The sequence below is a fragment of the Mus caroli genome, chromosome 18 (genome assembly GCF_900094665.2).
Source record: "Mus caroli chromosome 18, CAROLI_EIJ_v1.1, whole genome shotgun sequence".
In the NCBI taxonomy this organism is placed as follows: domain Eukaryota; kingdom Metazoa; phylum Chordata; class Mammalia; order Rodentia; family Muridae; genus Mus; species Mus caroli.
Window position 1 is genome coordinate 22,492,766 of NC_034587.1, and position 21,131 is coordinate 22,513,896.

The following is a 21,131-nucleotide window of genomic DNA, read 5'->3' on the forward strand; positions in this document are numbered from 1 at the left end:
GAGGGGAGGGGAGGGGAGGGGAGGGGAGAGAGAACACCTAGGAGCAGATCTAACTAGATCCTTCTGCAAGGCTTGTTGGGTGGTGTGTGTGGAGAGATGAGATATAAAAGGAGATTCTTCGTTTCTAGAAGCTTCCTTGGGGCTGTGCCAGTAGCAGCTTACAGAGTTACTTCTCTGTATTCCTTCCCAGGCAATGCTCAGGACCCTTTCCCTCCTTAATCTGTCTGCTTCCAGGCCTGTAACAGGGGTGGAGGGTAGGGATGGTCAGGAAACTCCCTCCTCCTGCCTCTCTCACCTGACCCACTTCCCTGATCTCGTGGGGTGTCCTGCTAGGTAGGCTCTCTTAGGCTACCTCTCAGCCTCCCTTCTGTGATCTGGGGAAAACACAACCCAGCTAGTAAGGAGAGGCTTGGCCTGGCTTTTTAATGTGGGCTTTACCTGTTCCAACCAAAGGCCAGGTGACAGTTGCTTAATCTGGCCCTGTCTTTAAGTGACATGATTCTGCTATAGCGGTGGCCACTTTTTTGTCTATTTGCCTGTGAGCTTTCTCCAGAGCTAAGCATGGAGGAGTGTGGGACACGCCCTGGAAGACTGTAACCTCCCTCACATTCCTGCTGGAGGCCTTCCTTCCGAAGACCATACCGCCAGCGGTAGGCTGGGCCTCTGGAAACGCTGAACTGTGGAGAGCCAGGCCTGTCAGCCAAAGGCTCTGATGGACCCTCTGGTTCTCACGTGGCCAGAACTAAACTCACACCAGAGAAAAGGAAAAAAAGCTCTGCTATGGTTCCTGTCAACCCAAACCAAGCAATTCATCTATACCAGAGGCGAGCAGAGCTCTGTAGGCAAGAAGGCCACCCTTACACCCACAGTTCTACCCACACCTGTCCATGTCCATTCCCAGAACCTCAGTGTGACCATGAGATGCTAGAAGCACAAGAAGTGGAATGAGAAATGCGCCCTTGAAGTGCCTGAGTGTGGGCAGGGTAGGGGGAGAAGCCCTCCTCCTGCCAAAGTCCTTTGACTGACCTGGAAGGCAGTGGGTGGAGATCCCAGGGGTGTATGCGCATCCCAGGTCCCAGGTCTTTGGAATACTGAGTGGCCTGGGAGCAGAGCTGCTGGGGTTGAGACAAAGATGCAGCCTGGGTATCAGGGCTCACCATCACCATCTGCTTTGGGGGTACGTCCTTTCCTGCCCCTCTTGGCTCCAACACACATTCTCCAAAGCTCCTCTCTTCCTTCTTTCCTTCTCTCACATTTTTCTTTAAAAAAAATTGTGGCATGTGGTGTGTGTGTGTGTGTGTGTCTGCGTGTGTGTACATGCTCACGCAAGTATATGTGGAAGCTGATACTGGATACCTTCCTCAGACACTCTCTGCCTTATTGTTTTAAGACAGGGTCTCTCACTGACCCTGGAGTTCACCAGTTGGCTAGACTGGCTGTCCAGGAAGCCCTGAGATCCTCTTATGTCTGCACACCTTGCCTTCATGACCCAGTGACAGGATCCTAGACATACGCTCAGCTTTCTAGTTAGGTGCTGGGGGTCCCAACCCAGGACCTCATCGCTCAAGCACGTTACCCACTAAGTTACATCCTCTCCCCAACCCATCTCCTCTCACCTCTTCCTCCTTACTGACTTCATTTCCCCTCCACCATCCCACACTTCCCTTCTTTCCACACCTCTCTTCTTTATTCCTTTAATAATCTTCACCTTTCCCTCCTTCCTTTCCCTCCCTTTCCCCATAAGAAATATTAAATGGATATTAAATTGTTTTAAACCAACTTTCTTAAGAAAAAAAACAGCTTGGTGATAGTGCTGACTCAGGACCATCTCCCTGTTTAATATTGAATATGCAATTAATAGATAGATGTTTAGGTTTGGCTCTCCTCTTCCCTCCCTTTCCACCGCAGCAAGAATAAAAGAGCTGATTAATCTGGCTTGGGGCAAGTGTCAGCACAGGAGATATATGGGAGAAAGGCGATGAGGTTAGCAGCTTGGAGTTGGAGAGCAATTGCCTCCCAGGCAAGGGATGGGGGAAGAGTATTAGAGCAGGCATTCTGCTGGCTGGGGCTGAGGGGAGTGCCCCACGCCCACTTCTGTTCTGGAGAACCTGCTGGGGCCAGGTCTGCCCCATCCCTCTGAGATTCTCTAGGTAAGGTCTTGTTTGTGCCACCCTGGTTCATCCCCAGCTCTGGGGGATCCCTTTCTTTCAAGTTTATTACCATTTTCTCATGTTGCTTCCTCCAACTTATCTGGCTGTCCCTCTCTGGGATAACTGGTGGCATTGGTTGTCTAAGCAGTATGCTGGCACCTGAGAGCTTCTTGAATATGGGAGAGTGAGCCCAGGTGACTTGCACCCGTTCTCGCTGGATCTGCCTTCTAGAGACCATTTCTGGGAGAGACCCTTAAGCCCTGAGTGACACTGAGCATGGGCATGATCCTGCCTTCATCAAGGAGGGAGCCAGAGTGGGGAGAAGGGAGCCCGTGGCCTTGCTCACTTAGGCCCTTGATGCCTGAGTGCATTACATCTTAATTTTCAGAGTCCTAGGATCCTCAGTGAGCATCAGGTAAGGTGTGTCCATGCCCTGAGACATGAGGTGCCTTTGGGAAGCACCAGGCATCTGTTTGAGCCCTGCTGGGTAAGACCTGAAGCTCAAGCCAAGAAGGGCCTGAGCCAAAGAAGGAGCTTGAAACAGAGAGCTCAAGGGCATGGTTTGGGAGCCCTAGATCACTGGGACCAGTGCCACATTTAGTCACACGAGCGTTTACCTTGAGTTTTAAGTGTCTTTGAGTCTGACCACGGACTGAGCTTGTTCACGTTCCTGAGGAAGAAGCTGAGAGCATTGCTCAGTGCTGAGGCCAGGCAGGATACAGTCAGTGCGAAGTTGGGGGACTGAAGGTATACCTCGTGAGAAGCAAAAATGACAGCACCTCCTTTCCAAGGATGTCAGACTGGACCCTCACAGGGGCCCACACCTCCCTTCTCTCCCTTGGCCTGAGGTTTCTCCTTCTCTCTCTTGGGTGAGGCAGTGTGCTCAGTACCATGGAAAGGCACTTTGCTGTGGACAGTCTGAGCCCGGGTGGCACAGGCCTGACCTGATGCTGGAGGCATTCCCTACCAATGTCTCTTCTTTTCTGTTCACATTGTAGCATGCTTGAATCCTATCTAGGCGGTACTAGAAATAGGGCCGTGCAGGGTGGGCACAGATCACCCTGGAGCTGAGGTGGGGAGGCACTGTATTTCCAGGAGAACTGTTGCCTGGTAACAGATGTCCCTGGCTGGCCACATGTTTTGTCTTCCCAGGGATGAGCTTCTGGGTTATCTATTTATTTATCTGTCTGTCTGTCTATCTGCCTTCCTGCCTGTCCACCCATCTCTCTCTTTTTTAAAGATTTATTTATTTATTTTATGTATATGAGTACATCTGTTGCTGTACAGATGGTTGTGAGCCTTCATGTGATTGTTGGGAATTGTATTTAGGTCCTCTGCTCACTCCAGTCAACCCTGCTTGCTCTGGTCGGCCCCGCTTGCTCCAGTCAACTCCGCAGTCAACTCAGCTTGCTCAGGCCCAAAGGTTTATTTATTATTATACGTAAGTACACTGTAGCTGCCCTTCAGACACACAAGAAGAGGGCATCAGATCTCATTACAGGTGGTTGTGAGCCACCATGTTGTTGCTGGGATTTGAACTTAGGACCTTCAGAAGAGCAATCAGTGTTCTTACCCACTGAGCAATCTCGCCAGCCCCCATCCATCTCTTTCATGAGTATGCATGAGTATGTGTGTGTGCACACGTGTGTAAGCCTGTTAGGGTGCTCAGCCTTGTGCCAATCTCTGGAGAGCTCTATGTTCTGGGGTGAGCTTTTGTAGGTAAAGCCATGTCCTCTCTCTGTCCCCTTCCACATGCCTGTCTGCCTGTTTGCATCCAGGTCTCCAATCTTTATCTCCGTACTTGCCTTGTGTGGCCCTCAGCCCCACCACAACCCCTCTCAGGTGTTTTTCTTCATAGCCTTGAACCCTCTTAAACGAGACTGCAGCCATTGGTTCTCTCCTAGCAAGGCAGTGGTCTATGATTCAAATCGCATCACAGGGGGATTTGCCTAAGAGAGTGTAAAGGGATAACCCCTACATGGCACCTAGTTTCTTAGACAGGCACCACCCTTCCCTCTGTCCAGCAGACCCCTGTCTCCTAGCCACTCCATACTGTCTTTCCACATCAGTCATTCAGAGCAACAATGCTAGCCTTCAGTTCTGAGGGGGAGCAGCAAGAAGAGGAAGAAGTAGGGAGTCGCAGCAGTGGGACAAGGTGGGAAGGAAGGAGGAGGAAGGGAGGGGGTCAGAGACAAGTGGGCCCTCACGTGAAGGGGGCTGGCGCAGGCAGCTACTACCTCCTCGGCTCTCGCTGTCCGCAGGCTTCACCTGGATCGGCCGGTTCATCTGCAACAAAGCAGAGGGAACAGCATTACAGGGAGCAGGGAGCGGAACCAAAGAGCTAAAGTTCGCAAGTGCCACGCCCACATTGGGGACCCCCCCCCCCGCACACCTAGAGGCATGCAAGGCATCCTCTCAAATTTCCATCCATCTTCCCCCACTACCTCATTCTCCACAGCCCAGTATTTCGTGCGCGACGTGGGGTCGGGGAGGTGTGCCTTTCTGGGTTGGAGAAGCTCTTCCCTTTTTGAATAACTCTCAATGCCTCGATACCAGATAACAGAATCAGAATCTGAAGTTGATAGCATGCCTATTCCTTCTCTCTTCACCCGGAAAGCCCTCCTCTACCCGAGGCACACCTGTGGGTCAGCGCTGGGGTCCCTCAGTACAACTGGCTTTGCCGAGCCGGACCCTGCCTGGGACTGACTTCAGACCTGGTCATCTCTAAGACTGGCCTGGGAGACAGAGATGGCGGAGGACATGGTTCCCGCTTCTATGTCTAGAACGGAGCTCTAGGCTGGAGTTCCCGATGGGAGTCAAAGAGGTCCTGCGAAGGTGGAGTAAACACCATCAGTTTTCCTGTTTGTGGGAAATAAGGGGCACTGGAGCACTGGAGTGCCTGCGCGAGCCTCTCCCTGGAATTGGTGTAATACTACATTTGGCCGCTAGAGGTCTCTGAACTCCAAGCATCGTGGCTCAAACAGCAGGTTGAACCCCAGCTCCGAGGTACGAGGGTGGTCTCTCCAGCCTTGGGTTCCCGCCGTATTTCAGACAATAAAAATTATAGAACCACACAATGCTACATTCTTTATGTCTTCGACGCCCATGTTTCTCCTGTATGCCCCTCCCCGATCCCTTTTTGCAGTTGCATTTCTTTCACAAGACGCAAGAAGAACGGCAAAAGCACCCCCATTTTAAAGGCAGAGAAGCCGAGGCCAAAAGACCATCACGTGCTTTTCCAGGCTACCTTGTGGCAAAGTCTGCAAAGGCTGTTTCTGCATTTGCTTCCACATCACCTTGCTGCCAATTCCCCTCCCTTACAGGGCCTGGACCAGCAGTCACAAGCAGCCTTCTGCCTTCCAGTCTAGGATTTGAAGTGAGTTTTGGCTGCGTTAAGACAACTGGGCATTGGGAGGGAGGACTTTGTGACTCAGCAAGGTGAAGCTGAGGCCAGGGGAAGGGCAGAGCCACACAATGAAGGACAGAGGCAGCACGCAGGATTTACAGTCAGGGCAGACAAGGAAGGAGAGGCAGGAGAGGCAGGAGGAGCCAAGGCCAGCAAGACTGGCCTCTGGGGGCCAGGCTGTCCTGCTTTGCCACCACCGGGTCGTGATTGACAGCCCTGGAGGGGGGTGAAAGAAAGGTGCTTTGTATGAAAGCTTCAGCCCCTCCAGCCACAAGAGGGCTGTCATATTACAACAAACTGCCAGCCCGTGGAAGCAAGACAGGGTGATGCTGGACCCCCTCAACAAAGCAGTCTTTTTCAAATTGAAGGGATATTAGTGTCTAGAAGACCAGCCAGGAATGTCACTACACGAGAGGGGCTCTGTATGTGTCTGTGTTGGGGGGGTTGGGGGTGGGGTGGCGATTCACTACTGACTTGCTGCTTGGAGCTCAGCAGCTCACTGGGGATTGAACCTAAGGCTATGTGCATGCTAACCAGTACTCTAACACTGGGCTATAGCCCCAGCTATCACTTTTGACTACCCACCTGGAATATCCCCCTCCACCATCTGGGGGCTTAGCAGGATTGAGCCTAGGAACCCAATTATGCCTTGGTTTCTCTCACCCCATCTCTCTAGCCTTTGTGTGCTCCAAACAGATAGTTCTCTGCAGTCAGGATGACCATTTACATCTTGCTGGGAGGAACCTGACTAGGATGCTACGGGGAGAGGCAGGAGTGCCATGGACATAGAGACCAGACAGCATGGATTGTCTATTAGGGACCCCAGTTACTTGGGGAGGAAGGGACAAACAGTATGCAGAGAAGACACAATTTTTAAGTAGCGAGGACACTTTGGGACAGGCTCTTCGGGCTACCAAGTTGTGTGTAATCTTGTTGGTGTGGAAATTTCCTGCTCCCTGCCTCCCTCACATGCCCAGCCCACATCTCCACGTCTATCTCCCTCCTGATCGTTTCTCAGGCCTGCGGTGCTCTACCCCAACCTTGTGCCATTCGTTGAGGCTGACCCCGTCCCTGGAGTGGACTGAGTCTTGCAGCCCTCGTTCATACAGAGAAGCTGTGGCCCTCAGTATAATTATATTTGGGAAAACAGTGAGCATCAAGGAGGTAACATTGGTCTAAGAAATGATGGCAAGTCCCACACAGCTGCTGTCCTTAGGAGACACGGGGACATAGGCGCACATGCAGACAGAGGCCACTGAGGACACAGCAAGGTGACCGTCTTCAGGGAAGAAAGACTTTGCTCAAAACCAGTCCTGCTCATATCCTGGTCTAGAACTTCCAGCCTCCAGGGTAGTCAGCAATACATTTTGGTAAACCACATAAGCATCTTGTACCCAGCAGCCCCAGAAGATGAACACTCCCGACCCATGAAAAAACGAGTGAAAGAAGGCTCTTACAGGGAACCCACCCTTTTCCTCATAAAAGGCACCCTTGAGGGTGGGATCCAATTGCAAGAGGCTGGGGGCTTAGATTGCTCAGGACTCCATAGCTGTTACGTGGATTATCTTGCTAGATTATGATAACGTTGCTGGGCTTGCCTCAAGTGCTGGGCAGGGTGGCCACAGGACACACAGGCCCAGACGTCCTTATTTTCGGTTTCCTCCCTACAGCAGGTTCTGCTCTGGAGGCTGAGTCTAGAAAGAAGGCTGTTCTCCTCTGCTTCTCGTATCCCATAGGCCCAGCATTGCCAAACTCTGATGCTGCCTTAGGGAAGGGAGTGTGAGCAGAGCAAGCTGGCCTGGTGGAAGATACCAAGTCTGGCCACAGAGATGGGGAGAGAGGACAGAGCCAGGTGTGGCAGAGGGAAAGAAGCCAGAAGGACAGAAGAGAGGGAGGGGAAAGTAGGAGGGAGGGAGGGGGAGGATGTGGTGGGGGAGGGTAGAGGGAGAGGAAGAGAGTCTGTGGAGGAATTAAGGATGAATGACAAGAAGTGACAAAGGCCACACTGTGGCAATCATTATTCTCCAGCCCAAGTCAGGGTCTCAGGACACCTTTGGTCCCTACCTTTTTCCCACCTCATCATGGTTTTCTATCATCCATGCACACATCCCGACAGTGTGGGGTACCCTGAGAAAGCCACCACATGGGATTTTTCTGAAGACGTTCTTCATTCTGGATCCTGCCTCCAGGCTGGGAAGGGGTGTGTCAGCCCAGCCAGGGGTAGCCTTCCCTGGTTTAGGATCAGCTTCCTAAAGCCCAGAGGCCCCTGGGCCAGTCCTCTGGGAAGACTGCTGGGGATCAGGAGTCTCTTTTCTGGTAGAGCTCCCTCAGAGGGAGCAAACTGGTTTGGCTTGGGTGTGGTAGTTCCCCCAGCTTTGCCTAGATGGCTAGGACCAGAAAGGAGCTGGCCCTTTCCTGTCCCTTGTCACACTCAGGTCCAACCTTGTCAACTCCTGGTTCTGCTTTGCGGAAAGAAATATGTATGGACTGAGCTGATCTCACCAGAAAAGGATTTAGGGCCAGTTTTGCTCCTTACAGAGGCAGACAAATGGCTCCTTCCCAGCCCCTTCCCTCTAGCTCTGTCTCCCTGCCCCCAGCCCCTCCCTCTGCCACTCTTTGCATCAACACATAGCCATGCATTAAACAAGACATTCCATTAATTTCTTCATCATCATAACGTACGCTGGGACATACCCTTTAAATATTCATTCAGCTATGAAAACTGGGCATTAAAATTTTAATAATGTCAAGCTCATTTGAACCAGGCTCCTTGGGGACGATTACAATACAATTAGAATAAATATGATGATTGAGCTGGTCCGAAGGCTTCACCTGTCCGGCATGGCTCTCTGTATAGGCAGAGCCCTGTGGCTGATGGGCAGACAGACTGACAGACAGACCAGGCTCTTTCCTGACTCCCCCTCCTCCTCCTACACTCTTCCCTCTGCTGCACACCACCACGTCTGCTCCTCATAGGTCTCTGCTGCCTGACCCCTGGGAGCCAGGGTGCAGGGCACCACCCATCAGGAAGCCGACTCTGATTAACATCCGGTGTCTCCTGTCGCCAGCTGGGCTGCTCACTGGATCCATGTGAGAGCAGGGTTTTATTTGTGCGAACTTGCTCTCCCCAACCTTTAAAAGGAGGGGTTCATCAGACAGGAATGGATACCATGTCTAGAGCAGGGCCAGCCTAGACATCCAGGGGTCTCTCAGGCAATCAACTGTCCTCTGTCACCAGCAAAAGAAACTGCCACTTTCGGCAGCAATGTCCTCCCTGAAGGCTGGTATGGGGATCTGTTTTACAGCTGTTGAAACCCAATTCTGGAGGTGACCTGGGACTGTCCTCTTGTATAATTATTCTATTTCCCGACGACAGGGAAATCATTTCTCATTAGGTCATGAGGCCTTTTTAGGAGCCAGTACCTCCAGACCCAACCTCTTGACTGAGCATCCATGTATCACACGTGCACACATGCATGTGCACATGCGTGATTAGTAGCGTACCATATAACGGCTGCCTTTAAAGAATTCACTTTGTCTGGGGGTATCATGATGAAATACGAAAGCAGAGAACACAGGAAAGTAGTACCCATTACAGGGCAGGCAAGATCAGCCTTTCCTGCTCCCGTGTCTGTGGGCAGAAATAGCCCTGCAGTGTTGGGCTAATAGAAAGAAGTGTAGTTGGCCTGGTTTCAAAGGGCTAGCCCTTTGTGTCCCCCCTGCCCACTGGCAGTCCTTGAGCCCCAGGTACTTCCTGGGTTGAAGATGAAGAGCATCTTAATGGGACAAGTGATCTTAATGTGTGGTAAGCTACTCCTGGGACATGTTCATTATTGGTGTAAAAAGACACAAACAGCTGGGATATGACCAGCCCAGCCACAGGCCAGCCACCCTGGACTGCTGTAAGCTGCGCGTGCTCTATTCTGATCCCCATAATTTGCCCACTGCTGATTGTCACAGATGACAGCCATGACGTAGATCCTTTATGGTGGGAGAACAGAGCTCCCCCTTAGATTCTCAGGGAACAAAGGTGTATGGCTAGCTACGCTGCCTGCCCTGGGCTTTACCACCACACACATAAGGAAGCTAACACATGAATGGGAAGAGCATTTGCTGAAATCTGCCAAGAGGTCAAGATCTCATCTGCTGCTGGCTTGGATTCCCAGGCTGCACATCCCAGGTTCAGGCAGAGTTGGAGGCAGTGCTGGGTCCTTGCTGGGGGCTTCCACTGCCCCAGGGAGGAAGGCTCTAAGGAGAGAGACAGGAGCATCTGTGTGCATCATTTGTAGTTTGTTGTAAATATCGTACTGATTTAATTGCCTTCCTAATGAATTGCCAATGGTTCACTCCAAAGACAGGAGCTTGGAGGTTCAAGGAAATGTGACTTTCACCAGTGCTGAGGCCTGACTATGGACACCCCAGTGGCATCCACAGTACCCCACCACGGCTTGTCCAGGGCAGCTGAGCCCTTGTCAGGATACAGATTTCCAGGGCTACCTGGGACCCAGCCTGATGACCTTTTTCCCTCCTATGCCTCCCATGTTCTCGAGGCTTCACCCTTTGGTCCTGCAATATATATCAGATGTCCTTTGAAGTTCATCATCCTTTTTTTCATTGCTTTATGGCATTGATGGAATGTTCTGGTCCCAGACTTTATGGTTTGTTTAATGTCTACCTTCACTCTGTAAGGGAAGGCCCACAGCCATTTTTTTTCTGATGTACATCCAGGCCCTAGTCATGGCGGCAGGGACAGTGAATATTTGGGACATACTGAGGACATGGAGGTATCTCAGTCATTAAAGCATGAGGGGCTGAGAAGGATCCACAGAGCCCATGTAACAAAGCTGGGCATGGCAGCATGTGCTTTCCATCAGTCTCCGTGCTGGGGAAGTAGAGCCAGGCAGATTTCTGGGGCTCCCTAGCCAGCCAACCTAGCCTAATTGGTGAGTTCCAGACCAGTGACAGACCTTGTCTCAAAATCCAAAGCTGCTTTCGCTTCAGCTTCGCATACGCTAAAACTGGAAAAGGGCAGAGAATATTACCACAGGCCCTGAAAAGGTCCACACAGGGATCTCTGAAGCAGTCTGCATTGTTGAAAGTACAGGGAAAGGGGGGAGCTTGTTGAGAAGAAAGATTTCAATGGCGGGGGCAAGGGGAGCTAGAGGGTTAGGGTGGAGAGATGAATAAAATCCCTCATAGAAACATTTTGATTTGTCAAACTGAACTAAGGTGGACAGTGTTCTGTGGAATGAAACCTGAAGTTGAACACACACACACACACACACACACACACACACACACACACACACACAAGACTTAACATACTCATCGTATGGATGACCAAGGCCTCTCTCAAGTAGGATCACCAGCCTAGTTCCTGGGCCTGGCAGAAGTGCCCAGAGGCTGCAAGTGGGTCACCCACCCTTCAGACTTGTTTCCAGACCAAAGAGAAAGGCCCTGTTAATCCTCTGCCCTCCAGCTGAGCAGCCCTGTTGTACCTTCGGATTAGGAAGGGTTTATTGAAGCAGTGATCGTCCTTTAGAGAGACAGCCAGCAGTACGACCAGACAGAAAAACAGGGTTATTGTTAAAATATGCAAATCTAGAGCCCATTGAAATGCAAGCCCTCCAGACAAGATATTTTAAAAATAAATCTTACTTCTGTCCCCCCTTCCCGATCCAAAGGGACCACCTGAGGGTTGTCCAGTCGAGAAACATCAGCTCTGTCAAGATCGTTGCCCCCTTTTACCCCTCTCTTCATTTGACCAGCCAACTAAGGCCCCTACTATATTGCTTGGGCAAAGTGCTTGAGTCCGGGTCGCTGTTCTGTGTGCAAGCCCCTCCTTCTTCCCTCACCCCCTACTACTTCTCTTTATTACAAAGCAAATCCTAAGGTGTTGCCTCCACTTCTTGCAAGCCTTCCATGATTGAGTCCACTTGATTAGACCTGTGATCACATTACCGTGTAGTGTGGTGTAGAGTTGCGGGAGATCAAGATAGGATGCCTTCTTGCATTGCTTGAGACAAGGTTTCTCACTGAACCTGGAATTCAGTGATGACGATAGACAGGTTGACCAGTAAGCCCTGGAATCCTCTTGTTCTTGCTCACCCCCCCAACCCCCAACCCCCCCCCCCCGCCCAGTGCCGGGATTACAAGTGCACTTCAGTAAGCCTGGCATTTTATGTGAGCACTGGGAATCAATCTCAGGTCTGAGGGCTTGCATGGCAAACACTGCTGACAAGATATCTCCTTGGCCCTCACACTGGTTGCACTGAGCATCGCTTACTTGGGATGCTTTGCTCTGCACTATCAATGGTGTTGGGTGTCAAGGACCACAGTAGAACTTCTAATTGCCTGGGGGGGGGAGGGGAATGGCTGGATCCTATCATCAGAATGGGCCTCCTGGTTGTGAGAGAGGACCTGGAAGTCAGGCATGTGGTGGGAGCTGGGCACCTGGGCAGGACAAGTGTGAACTGTGACAAGTAAGTCACTCCCACGCTCCAGAACTTTCTGTGACCTCATAGTGGACATAAGATCCTTTGTTCTTTCCTGAAACCTAAACTTTCAGAGTGGGTGGGATTGGAGTTAGGGAGCATGTGGGGGAATTTATAGGAATAACAAAGGGAAGGAAGGACACTCACAAACTCTGAGAGTGAGGAGAGTCACTGTGTCTGCTAAGCCTGGCAGGGCCTGGGCGCTGCTATGGGTTGGGTGGTGCCTGCTTGTTTGAGACAAGACAAATTCCCACCAGGACATATTTTAGCAAGTGCATGGAGTGGAATGAGCTCAAAGAGGCCTGCACGATGCCAGACAGATGCTTAGAGCAAGATGGGCCACTGTTCTCTGGTATCCAGCCCCATCTAATTCTGTGGGAAGGTAGGAAGGAGTTCAGAGCTGATTCCAGGAAAGTGCTAGACAAACGGATTAATTATCCCAAGGCACAGATGTACTTCTTGGTTCCCAAGTGACCCCTCACCCCAGGCCAAATCTGGCAAAGGAACTAAGATTATGTGTGGAATGCAGAGCTCTTAGTCTAAGCAGCCCCCTTTGCAGCCTACACATCCTCTTTGGTCCAGCCCTACAAGCAGGCTGCCCGGCAGTTGCTATGCAACAGGCTTCTCTGCTCTACAGTGTCCAGCCAGCAACAGCAGGCAGCACTGGGAGGTTGTTCCGTTGGTAGGTGACTTGTGCTACCCACACTCTTTCCGTCTGCTTACCTTCCTTCTCTTCCTCCTCCTCTTCCCCCTCCTCCTTTTCTTCCCCTCCTCTTCCTTCTCTTCCCCTCCTCCTCTTCCCCCTCTTCTTCTTCCCCCTCATCTTCTTCCCACTCCTCCTCCTCCTCTTCCCCCTCCTCCTTCTCTTCTTCCTTCTCTGAGCCTTCTCCTCCACCTTTGCCTGGAATTTATGTATAAAATCTATGCCCTTTCACCTAAAGGGCTAGAAGGAAGCTTTCTCCCCTTGCTCCTGGGCTCTGGACTGGCTAGAGGTTCCATGACAGGTCCAGACCAAGCCCACTGCTGCTTCCAGTACAGAGGAGACCTTCCAGTGTTTGATGTCCATTGTCCCCTGAACCTCCATGATCTAATGAGGAGAGGAGGGGTCTTTGTGACTTACACTTCTCTAGGCTAAGACAGAAGTAGAAGGTTGCCACTATGAAGCCTATGGGTCTCTGACCCTAAGAAAGCTGGGTTTTAGTGACCATGTGTCCCTGTCAAGACTCTGAGTCCCCCAGTGCCAAGAATTCCTTGTCCATCTTCCTCTTACTGTTCCGGCCCATCCATCAGGGCTGTGCTGGCAGAGGTAGGAGGATCCTCACAGTCTCAGTTAAGCACTGCTGCCGTGGAAACCAAACTAATTAGCTGCGCAGCCAGGCTGGGTCACTAACCCTCTTTAGGGTGGGGGTGCTTGATGGCTAAGAACACTGGATGCATAGTTCTGGATGAAAGCAGCGCTGATTTAGTTGCCAGGCCCAGATTTCTATCCTAGTTTTGCAGTATACTTGCTCTCGGAGACAGCAGTTACTTAACCCTTTAAAGGCATACCCTGCTAGGATGCAGGGGGATGGGGCTTAATGAAAACTCTTAGCACAGTGTCCTAAAGCCATCCTCTCCCTCCTGCCCTCCTGTGGCTCTCCCTGATTCTATGGGGGAAAGTCTGAGATTATGGTGGGAAGGCCATATGTGAGCAAGAAGCAAGGTGCCAGAGACATGTGGTACTTACTATTCATCCCATCCCAGAGCCTACCCTTTGCTCTTGTTTCAGCTTTGTCCTCCCCACTTAGTCTATCAGCATGTATGCCTGCTTCTTCAATGAACTACCAACTTGATTCATTAATTCGCTCACTCATTCATTCATCTACCCAGGGTTAGTTGAGTGCCTCTGTGGGCAGGGCCTGTTCCGTGATCCCTGCTTCCACACCACTGTTCACTGTCCAGTCTTTAGAAGAATAAAGCTGCTAACACTCTGCTACAGTCTTGGACCTCACTGTGCCTTGGGCTTGTTGATGTGGCTGTCCAGTGAGCTTCGGGGGTTAACATGCCTCTTCCTCCTGAATGCTAAGATTACCAGCCCATGCCATTAGAAGATGGCTTTTCAGTAAGTGCTGGGGCCTGAACTCGGGTCCTCATGCCTGTGTGGCAAGCACTTTATTGCCCAGAGCATCTCCTCAGGCTACTGTGTGTCTACTTTTATACCTTACAGGTTTGCTACTATGGCGCTACAGGATACCTTGAGGTCAATGATTACTGTAGTTGTGGGGATAGAGTCTGAATGTGGAACTTAGGCTGGTCATGAACTCACTATTTAGACCAGGCTACCCTTGACATCTTGGCATTCCTTCTGCTTCAGACTCCCAGAGGGTTAGAATTAAAGGTGTGAACGTACATGCCATTTTTTCCCCTCTCTCTCCTCTTTAAATTTTTTCAATGTCGAAGTCTTTTACCTCCTTAGTTAATTGATTCCTGATGTTTTTATTTTTCTGAAGCAATTATGACTTGGGCTTTATACTTCTGCCCACAGCCCAGCATCATAACCCAATCCTGATGGCCAGATAGACCTGCATAGGCAGGGACCAGCTACCAGCTTTTGAAAGTCCTCTCATTCTGACTGGTGGATATAGGTAGATGCCTGGGGCAGGGAGCTCTCCACCGAGTGTGAATGTCTGGCAGTCTCGGGACCATGGGGGCTAGCTTAAGTATTCAGGGAGGCCAAGTTTTCCACTTCCAAATGTGGATCTATTTCACGTCCCCTCACCTGCTGCAGCTGATGCTGCCTCCTGAGGCAGTGCTCCCGAGGCAGTGCTCCTGTGGCTGAGCAGTTCTTCACAGCTAAGGTCTTAGTGTTTTCTTGTAAACACATCCCTGTAAACACATTCGTTTCAACCAAGCATCAGGCCTAGGACTGACGCCTGTCCAGCCTTCACAGGGGCTCCCTGCAGTTCATTTGACATGTTCTAGCCCACACTGCTACTACTGCCTCTGAAGATTTAAATCCGGAGCCTCCTGAACAAGCTAGCAGAGTAAGCATGAGAAAGCGGTAGGATCAGGCCCAGGGACTTGGACAAAGACCCTTTTCTGTGTCATCTGTCCCTTTCCTTCCGTCCTCGTTCTCTTCTCTGAACTGAGTCACATGCTCTGTGCCTCGAGTGGCCCCTCTCCCCCTCACGTTCCCTCATCCTACTAGGTTTGTCCCCAGCCGGGTTTCTTCCACTTCCGCCCTAAGCCTGAACCCTCTTAATTCTCTCCCAAGGCTTCAGCCTCAGCACAGGCCTGGGGAGAAAGCCCACACGAAGCACATGACAAATGAAGAGGAAATTGCTCTTAATCCCCACGCCACAATCTGGTGATGTCGTCCAAGCGCAAACCTGAGTCATCTCTCAACAGCAGGCAGCGGCATTTGCTTTTTGAAATTTGTTTTGTCTCTGGGCTTCTGATTTAATCATCCCTCCTCTCTCTCCCCCTCCCTCTTTTTCTCCCTCTCCCTCCCTCTGCCCCTGTGCTCCAGTGTTCTAATGTGAGCCTGCACCCAGCTCCTCCAAGCCTGTTTTCCTGGCATTAATTAACACAGCTCTCCAGCCTCCAACAGGCTAAATGATGAATCAGGTTAAATTCCAGACAACAGCCGCACACTACCATCAATTAGCCATCTCCGGGGCAGCTTCATTAATAAGCATCGATCACGGCCCTCCTTCTGGAACATGCCAGGGTCTCTGGGTCACGGGCACTGCTTGCAAGTGTGTCAGGCTTGAGTGCAAGTATAAGCGTGTATGTAAACTGGAGTGTGGGGTGAGGGGCAGGTGATTACAGAAGGGTGGGGGCACATGTTTGGGTGAGTGGAGCAAAGTGGGGGTGGCAATAGATCTGTAAGCAATGTGCATATAAGTGTGTTTGATGTATGTGTGTGTGTGAGTGAGAGTGAGAGTGAGAGAGAAAGAGAGAGAGAGTGATTCTACACATAGGTGTGGTATGGGATGTGTGTGATGTACACATGGTATATGGGTAGAGTGTGTATTCAATGGTAAGGAGCTATGCTCTCTCCTTGTCTGCACTGTGTCTTTCTTCCAGCTGTCTCGTGACTCTCCTTGGCCCACCTTTGTCCAGATAGGACCATGTCTTCCTCCTGTCTGAACTCTGGGATTCTTGTAGGTGCCACTGGCCCTTTGTCTTGTCCCTCCTTCCTCTTTGGAGAGTCTACGTGGCTTGCAGCCCTGTGAGGCAGTCCTAAACTCTATCTTGCTGCTCTGCCCCTGCCCCTGGTACATGCTGGCTGCCAGTTAGCTCTTCTCCCTGGCATGCTCTCCAGCCCAAAGCCAGACAGTCCCCATGGTTAGTTCCCAGCCTTTGGGGCCCACTCTTCACTGTTAGTACACAAGGCCTAGTGGATCCCTCCAAAACCTCTGCTTTTTGAGATTAGAACCCAACCCTCCACCTCCATCAATCCAGCCCTGCTTTGTCTCACATCTGCTTCAGGCAGGATAGTTATGAGCCAGAAACAGCTGGAAGACTCAGGGAACCCTGTGCCCACATACAGGGCCTGGCTCTTTAGGCTGCCCACTCTGCTTGCTCTCACTACGGCCACTCTGGAGGAGCTGGGCAGAGCACACTTCCTGAAAGCAGCAGGCATCCGAGCCTCCCTCTTGCCTGCTCTCCGCTGTTTATTACCCATCAATGTCTCCTCACCACGCTGGTCACAGGCCAGCAGCCACAGGCACTCACATTCCCACTCCACCTCCCAGACCCTGCTCTTAGGCAGTGGTTAGTATCACCCTCAGAATCACACATGGGACAGTGTGGTCCTTAGATGTGAGCATTCGAGTGGTGACAGGTGTGTGACCTCCCATGGCAGCCCAGCAGATTGGCTTTTTAAAGGTTAATTAAGAACCTTCCGCTGGACAGCACGGCCATCGCGCAGCCAGTGACGGTGTATGCCGTGTCTCTCCAGACCATTAAACACTAATTAGGTTTGGAAAGTCTATTGAGCTCCTGAGGTCTTGTCAAGGCAAGTGCTGGCCCCGGGATGCCCTTCGAAATACCAGCACAATCACCTTGACCCTCAGTCCAGCTGCTGGGTTGCCCTGTAACCTCAGGTTCTGAGCTACAACCCCCATCTCACCGTCTCTCCCTTGCCCGGCCTTGCCTGGCCCACCTACCCTTTTGATGCTTGCTTGTAGGATGAGCAGTTTATCTGGGGCCTGTCCAAGGAATGCCTGCTAACAGCCCTTCTTGCTTCTAAGATGTCACCCCTGTCCACCTTCCATTAGAAATCGGCTGACAGTGGTGTGGGCACCTGATGAGGGACAAGGTAAGAGTGGCCAGAGCTCTAGTGTCCGGTAGCAAAGGAGATGCTGGGAGAATTCACACCCTAATCCTCCTCTTAGACTTGCTTTCCCTTCAGCCCTATTGAAAGTGCCTTGAGAGCCAGGCGTGGTGGCGCACGCCTTTAATCCCAGCACTTGGAAGGCAGAGGCAGGAGGATTTCTGAGTTCGAGGCCAGCCTGGTCTACAAAGTGAGTTCTAGGACAGCCAGGGCTATACAGAGAAACCCTGTCTCGAAAAACAAAACAAAACAAAACAAAACAAAACAAAACAAAACAAAACAAAACAAAAAACGAAAGTGCCTTGAGATGCCTGGTCCCAGAGATTCCCCTGGTAGGACTCTGTTTCCCTTTCCCCTTCAGCAAAGCCCCACCCACCAGAGCCCCAGCAACCCTCCAGATACCTCTTTCCTGGAGTCTGTTTTCTTCCCTGCTATTGAGTTCAGCCACTGGCAGCCACAAACTAGCTGCCCCTGACGGCATTAGCTCACTCAGGTACCCATTGCCCTAAGCCCTGCCTTGTGCCGAGGGGCCTTCAAGGGGAGGAGCCCTCTGTCATGTGAGGTGTTACCACGGGTGATCAATATTTACCTGAAAGTCATGTTTCTACTGTCCACTGGCCCTTATCTTTAGCTCAAATGAGTTGTTAAGGAGCACAGAGATTTCTGAAGCAGAGGGGTATAAACATGTTCATGCCCAGATGTACAAAAAGAATATGTGACCCCAGGCTCTCCCGGGTCACTGGACTAGGGGGTAAATGTTTTGCCTCAGTTCTAGAAAAGTTGGGAAGTGGGAATGATATTGACCTCAGGCCTTTCCCACAGAGTCAGCATGTCTTACCTGCCCTCAGCTCTGTGAGCAACACGTGTACCACAGGAAACACACGTGACTACTGGTGTTGCCACATTATAGCCACCGCTCATGGTCTTCACTGCCATGACCTATCACCACCACCATCACTACTTCCACAGTTACCATAGTTACCGCCGGCTCCGCACATCATTGCCTGCACAAAGTGTGGCTTAGCTCACAGGGTAGCACTACTGGGAAGATGCTGTGTGCTGGATAGGGTGTATTCTGGGTGGAGCCCAGTCTTGTGTCTCTCCTCTTCCCTGGCAGTTACTTTAACCTTTACAATAAGCTGTTACCTGGTACCTGGCCCTGTAATATTGAGAGATTACTGAGGCTAGCTCGGCAACAGCAGGCAGCTTACCTCGTCCCAGTCACTGAGGCACCATGCCCCCCTTCACTGAGGATTCGTGTTATCCCAACTGCCATTCCTGCGTGAGTGGTTTCCAGAACAGTACAGGCCAAATAGGCCAAGGCACCAGCAAAGAGCTGGGAACCCAGTTTGATGTCACTTGCCACTTTCCCCTCTCCACTGGACAGTACCCTGAACCCCTACTGCCACCAAGGAAGTCTGGAAAGGAGGTAGGCAGTGTGTACCAGTTAGATTTCTCCACCCGGATTCTCAGATTCCCCAGCTCTGGTGACAGACAGGGCTGAAGCGAACGGGGCCTGTGTGGGCCCAGGAGGCACAGCCCAATTTCATAAGCACGAAGTATTATGATTGCATTGATTTCCGTCATAAATCATATTTCCTATCTCCTGACTTTCTCTCCTGCGCCCCGACTTAAGCTTTGGTATTTTCTTTAGCTACTGCCACTGCCGAGACTAGAGATGATATTAGGATAATGATGATAAATTTTTCCCTGAGGCTAGGCCACTCCCTCTGTGTAGGGAGGGGGACTGTGTGTCCCTCAGATGGAACTCTTGGCTGGAAGGTGGCTCTCCTGGGGACCTAGGGAACAGAACACTTCTCACCTGGGCCTGGATGTTTGGACTTTTATCACACAGGCAAATGAGCACCCATGTATGTGTATGCAAGTGTGCCTAGCTTATTTTCATGTACAGGCAAGGGGCTTCAGCATCTTCCCCGACTCCCAGGACAGCCTGGGTGTGCACACATGGCAAGGGAACAGGAGTAAGGGGCAGAGTTAGCACTGAGTCTCCAAGGAGCAGCCGCCACCAGGCTTGGTGCCCCTGGTGACTTAGGACTCTGTGTTCCTGGTTTTCCTCCGTGCAATGCATCTCACATGGAATTATGCATCATCTTCCATTAGCCCCGCTGTGCCCCATTCTCCCTTAAGAACCTGTGGTGGATCCCTGTGACAGCTGAGCCAAGGACTTCTCACCTTCCTAATGCTCACTCTGGTGCCAAGCCTGTGAGAGGTTGGTGAGTGTGGGCACATTTTTCTTTAATTCCTGGCTTCGGGAAAGCTTTCTGTAACCCAGTCAGCACCTGGGCTGAGGAACGAGTTTGATGTCCAAAATGCCAGGAGGTGAGGCTCATAAATGGTGTTCTGACTGAGCTGGGGTCCCTTGAGGAAGGAAAATGACATTTGGGGTTCTAGACACAGCAGCAGGATATTCCCATGAGGCTCTGGGCCCATGGGAATGGGAGACCTCAAGAGCTACAGGTTCTCTGACACATGGACCAGTCTTGGAACAGCAAGAGGGCTCAGAGGAGACATGGGCTGATGGCTGGCCCCTTCTCCACTTATCTATTCAAAACGTGCCCCTGAGCTGAATGTCTTCTCCCATAGTCCTGTCCACAGGGCAGAAGGCAGCTGTCAGTGGTCAGGATCCTCTCTAGACCAGGGCTTGCTTGTGATCTGTGTATATAGTCTGCTGGATTTTGTCAGACAAAATCCTGCATAGTGTGTCCCTATTGATAGGGAGGTCAGTGGCGGGAGTCACAGACTCAGAGAAGATGAAGGGGTCTAATCCTATCACCCACAATTCAGAAAGCAGCTTCATGGTGCCCTCCAGGATGGGGCACCCTCCATGATGTGAGCTCACTGCTCTATCAACTACATTCACATTGAAAGTAGGCTGAGGGAGCAGCCACCCACACCACCCACAGCCCTGTGTTCCACCCCCATACTGTGAGTACGAGATACGCCTTGCACTTCTGTAGACAATGGCTTACAGTAGCCATGGCAATGAGAACCTCTTGAGAGACCGGGAAGGCAATGCCTTTGAGACTCCTGATTGGGTTCCATGGTGAATAATAGGGGTTGAGGCATCACCTAACAGGGCTGAAAGCAGAGGTGCTTGCCCTGCCAGCCCCTTTCCTGTCCTTGCAGCCCTTTCACACACACACACATGCACACACACATGCACACACACACGCACACACACACACACACACACACACACGGTGGGGGGAAGTGGGGGAGGGAGCACTGCATTCCCCCAAGGCTTTATGCTCACTGCCAGCAGTCCCGAGAGCCAACAAAGCATTCATGCTCAGGCTGCAGAGCACAATGCTCAGAGAGCCCAAGAATGTGGGGTCAGTGATCCTGGTCTGTTTTCAATCGCTGCTGTGCCCGTGGGAAGAGCCCCTGCTTCAGCGGGCTGGACAGGCACCTGGGAGATAGGAGTAGCAAGACGAGGTGGCATGTCTGCCCTGCCCTGGCCTCTGCACTGTACTTCCTACCCTTTATTGTAGAGAGCACAGGCCAAGCAGAGAGAAGTGAGATCCCTGTTGCTGGCTCCTGTATGACCACCCTCTCCCCATCTCAGAACCTTCTGGGAAATCATGGGCTGTCGGGGAGGAGGTCAAATAATAACTAATGCGGCACTAATATGTATGGAGATATGTTGGAGCCACACGGGACAACCCCAGTTGAGAGAGGATCAAATTTCACCTGCCTTACACACACACACACACACACACACACACACACACACACACACA

The 21,131-nt window shown here is 51.4% G+C and overlaps 1 protein-coding gene across 50 annotated transcripts in view; it reads right to left on the bottom strand.

Moving 5' to 3' along the window:
* Nucleotides 1-21,131, bottom strand: part of Celf4 (CUGBP Elav-like family member 4) — a 277,295-nt gene that overhangs the window by 54,500 nt on the left and 201,664 nt on the right. For 28 of the 50 annotated variants that reach the window (XR_003835446.1, XR_003835444.1, XR_003835445.1 and 25 more), the window contains exon 3: nt 4,358-4,436. Coding sequence is in view for 42 of the 50 variants with exons in the window: in XM_021150168.2 (XP_021005827.1) it covers nt 4,358-4,436 (79 nt within the window). In the remaining 8 variants the exon portion in view is untranslated. The remainder of the gene's footprint in view (nt 1-4,357; nt 4,437-21,131) is intronic. The other 22 variants (XR_003835449.1, XR_003835443.1, XR_003835447.1 and 19 more) reach the window with 1 other exon arrangement.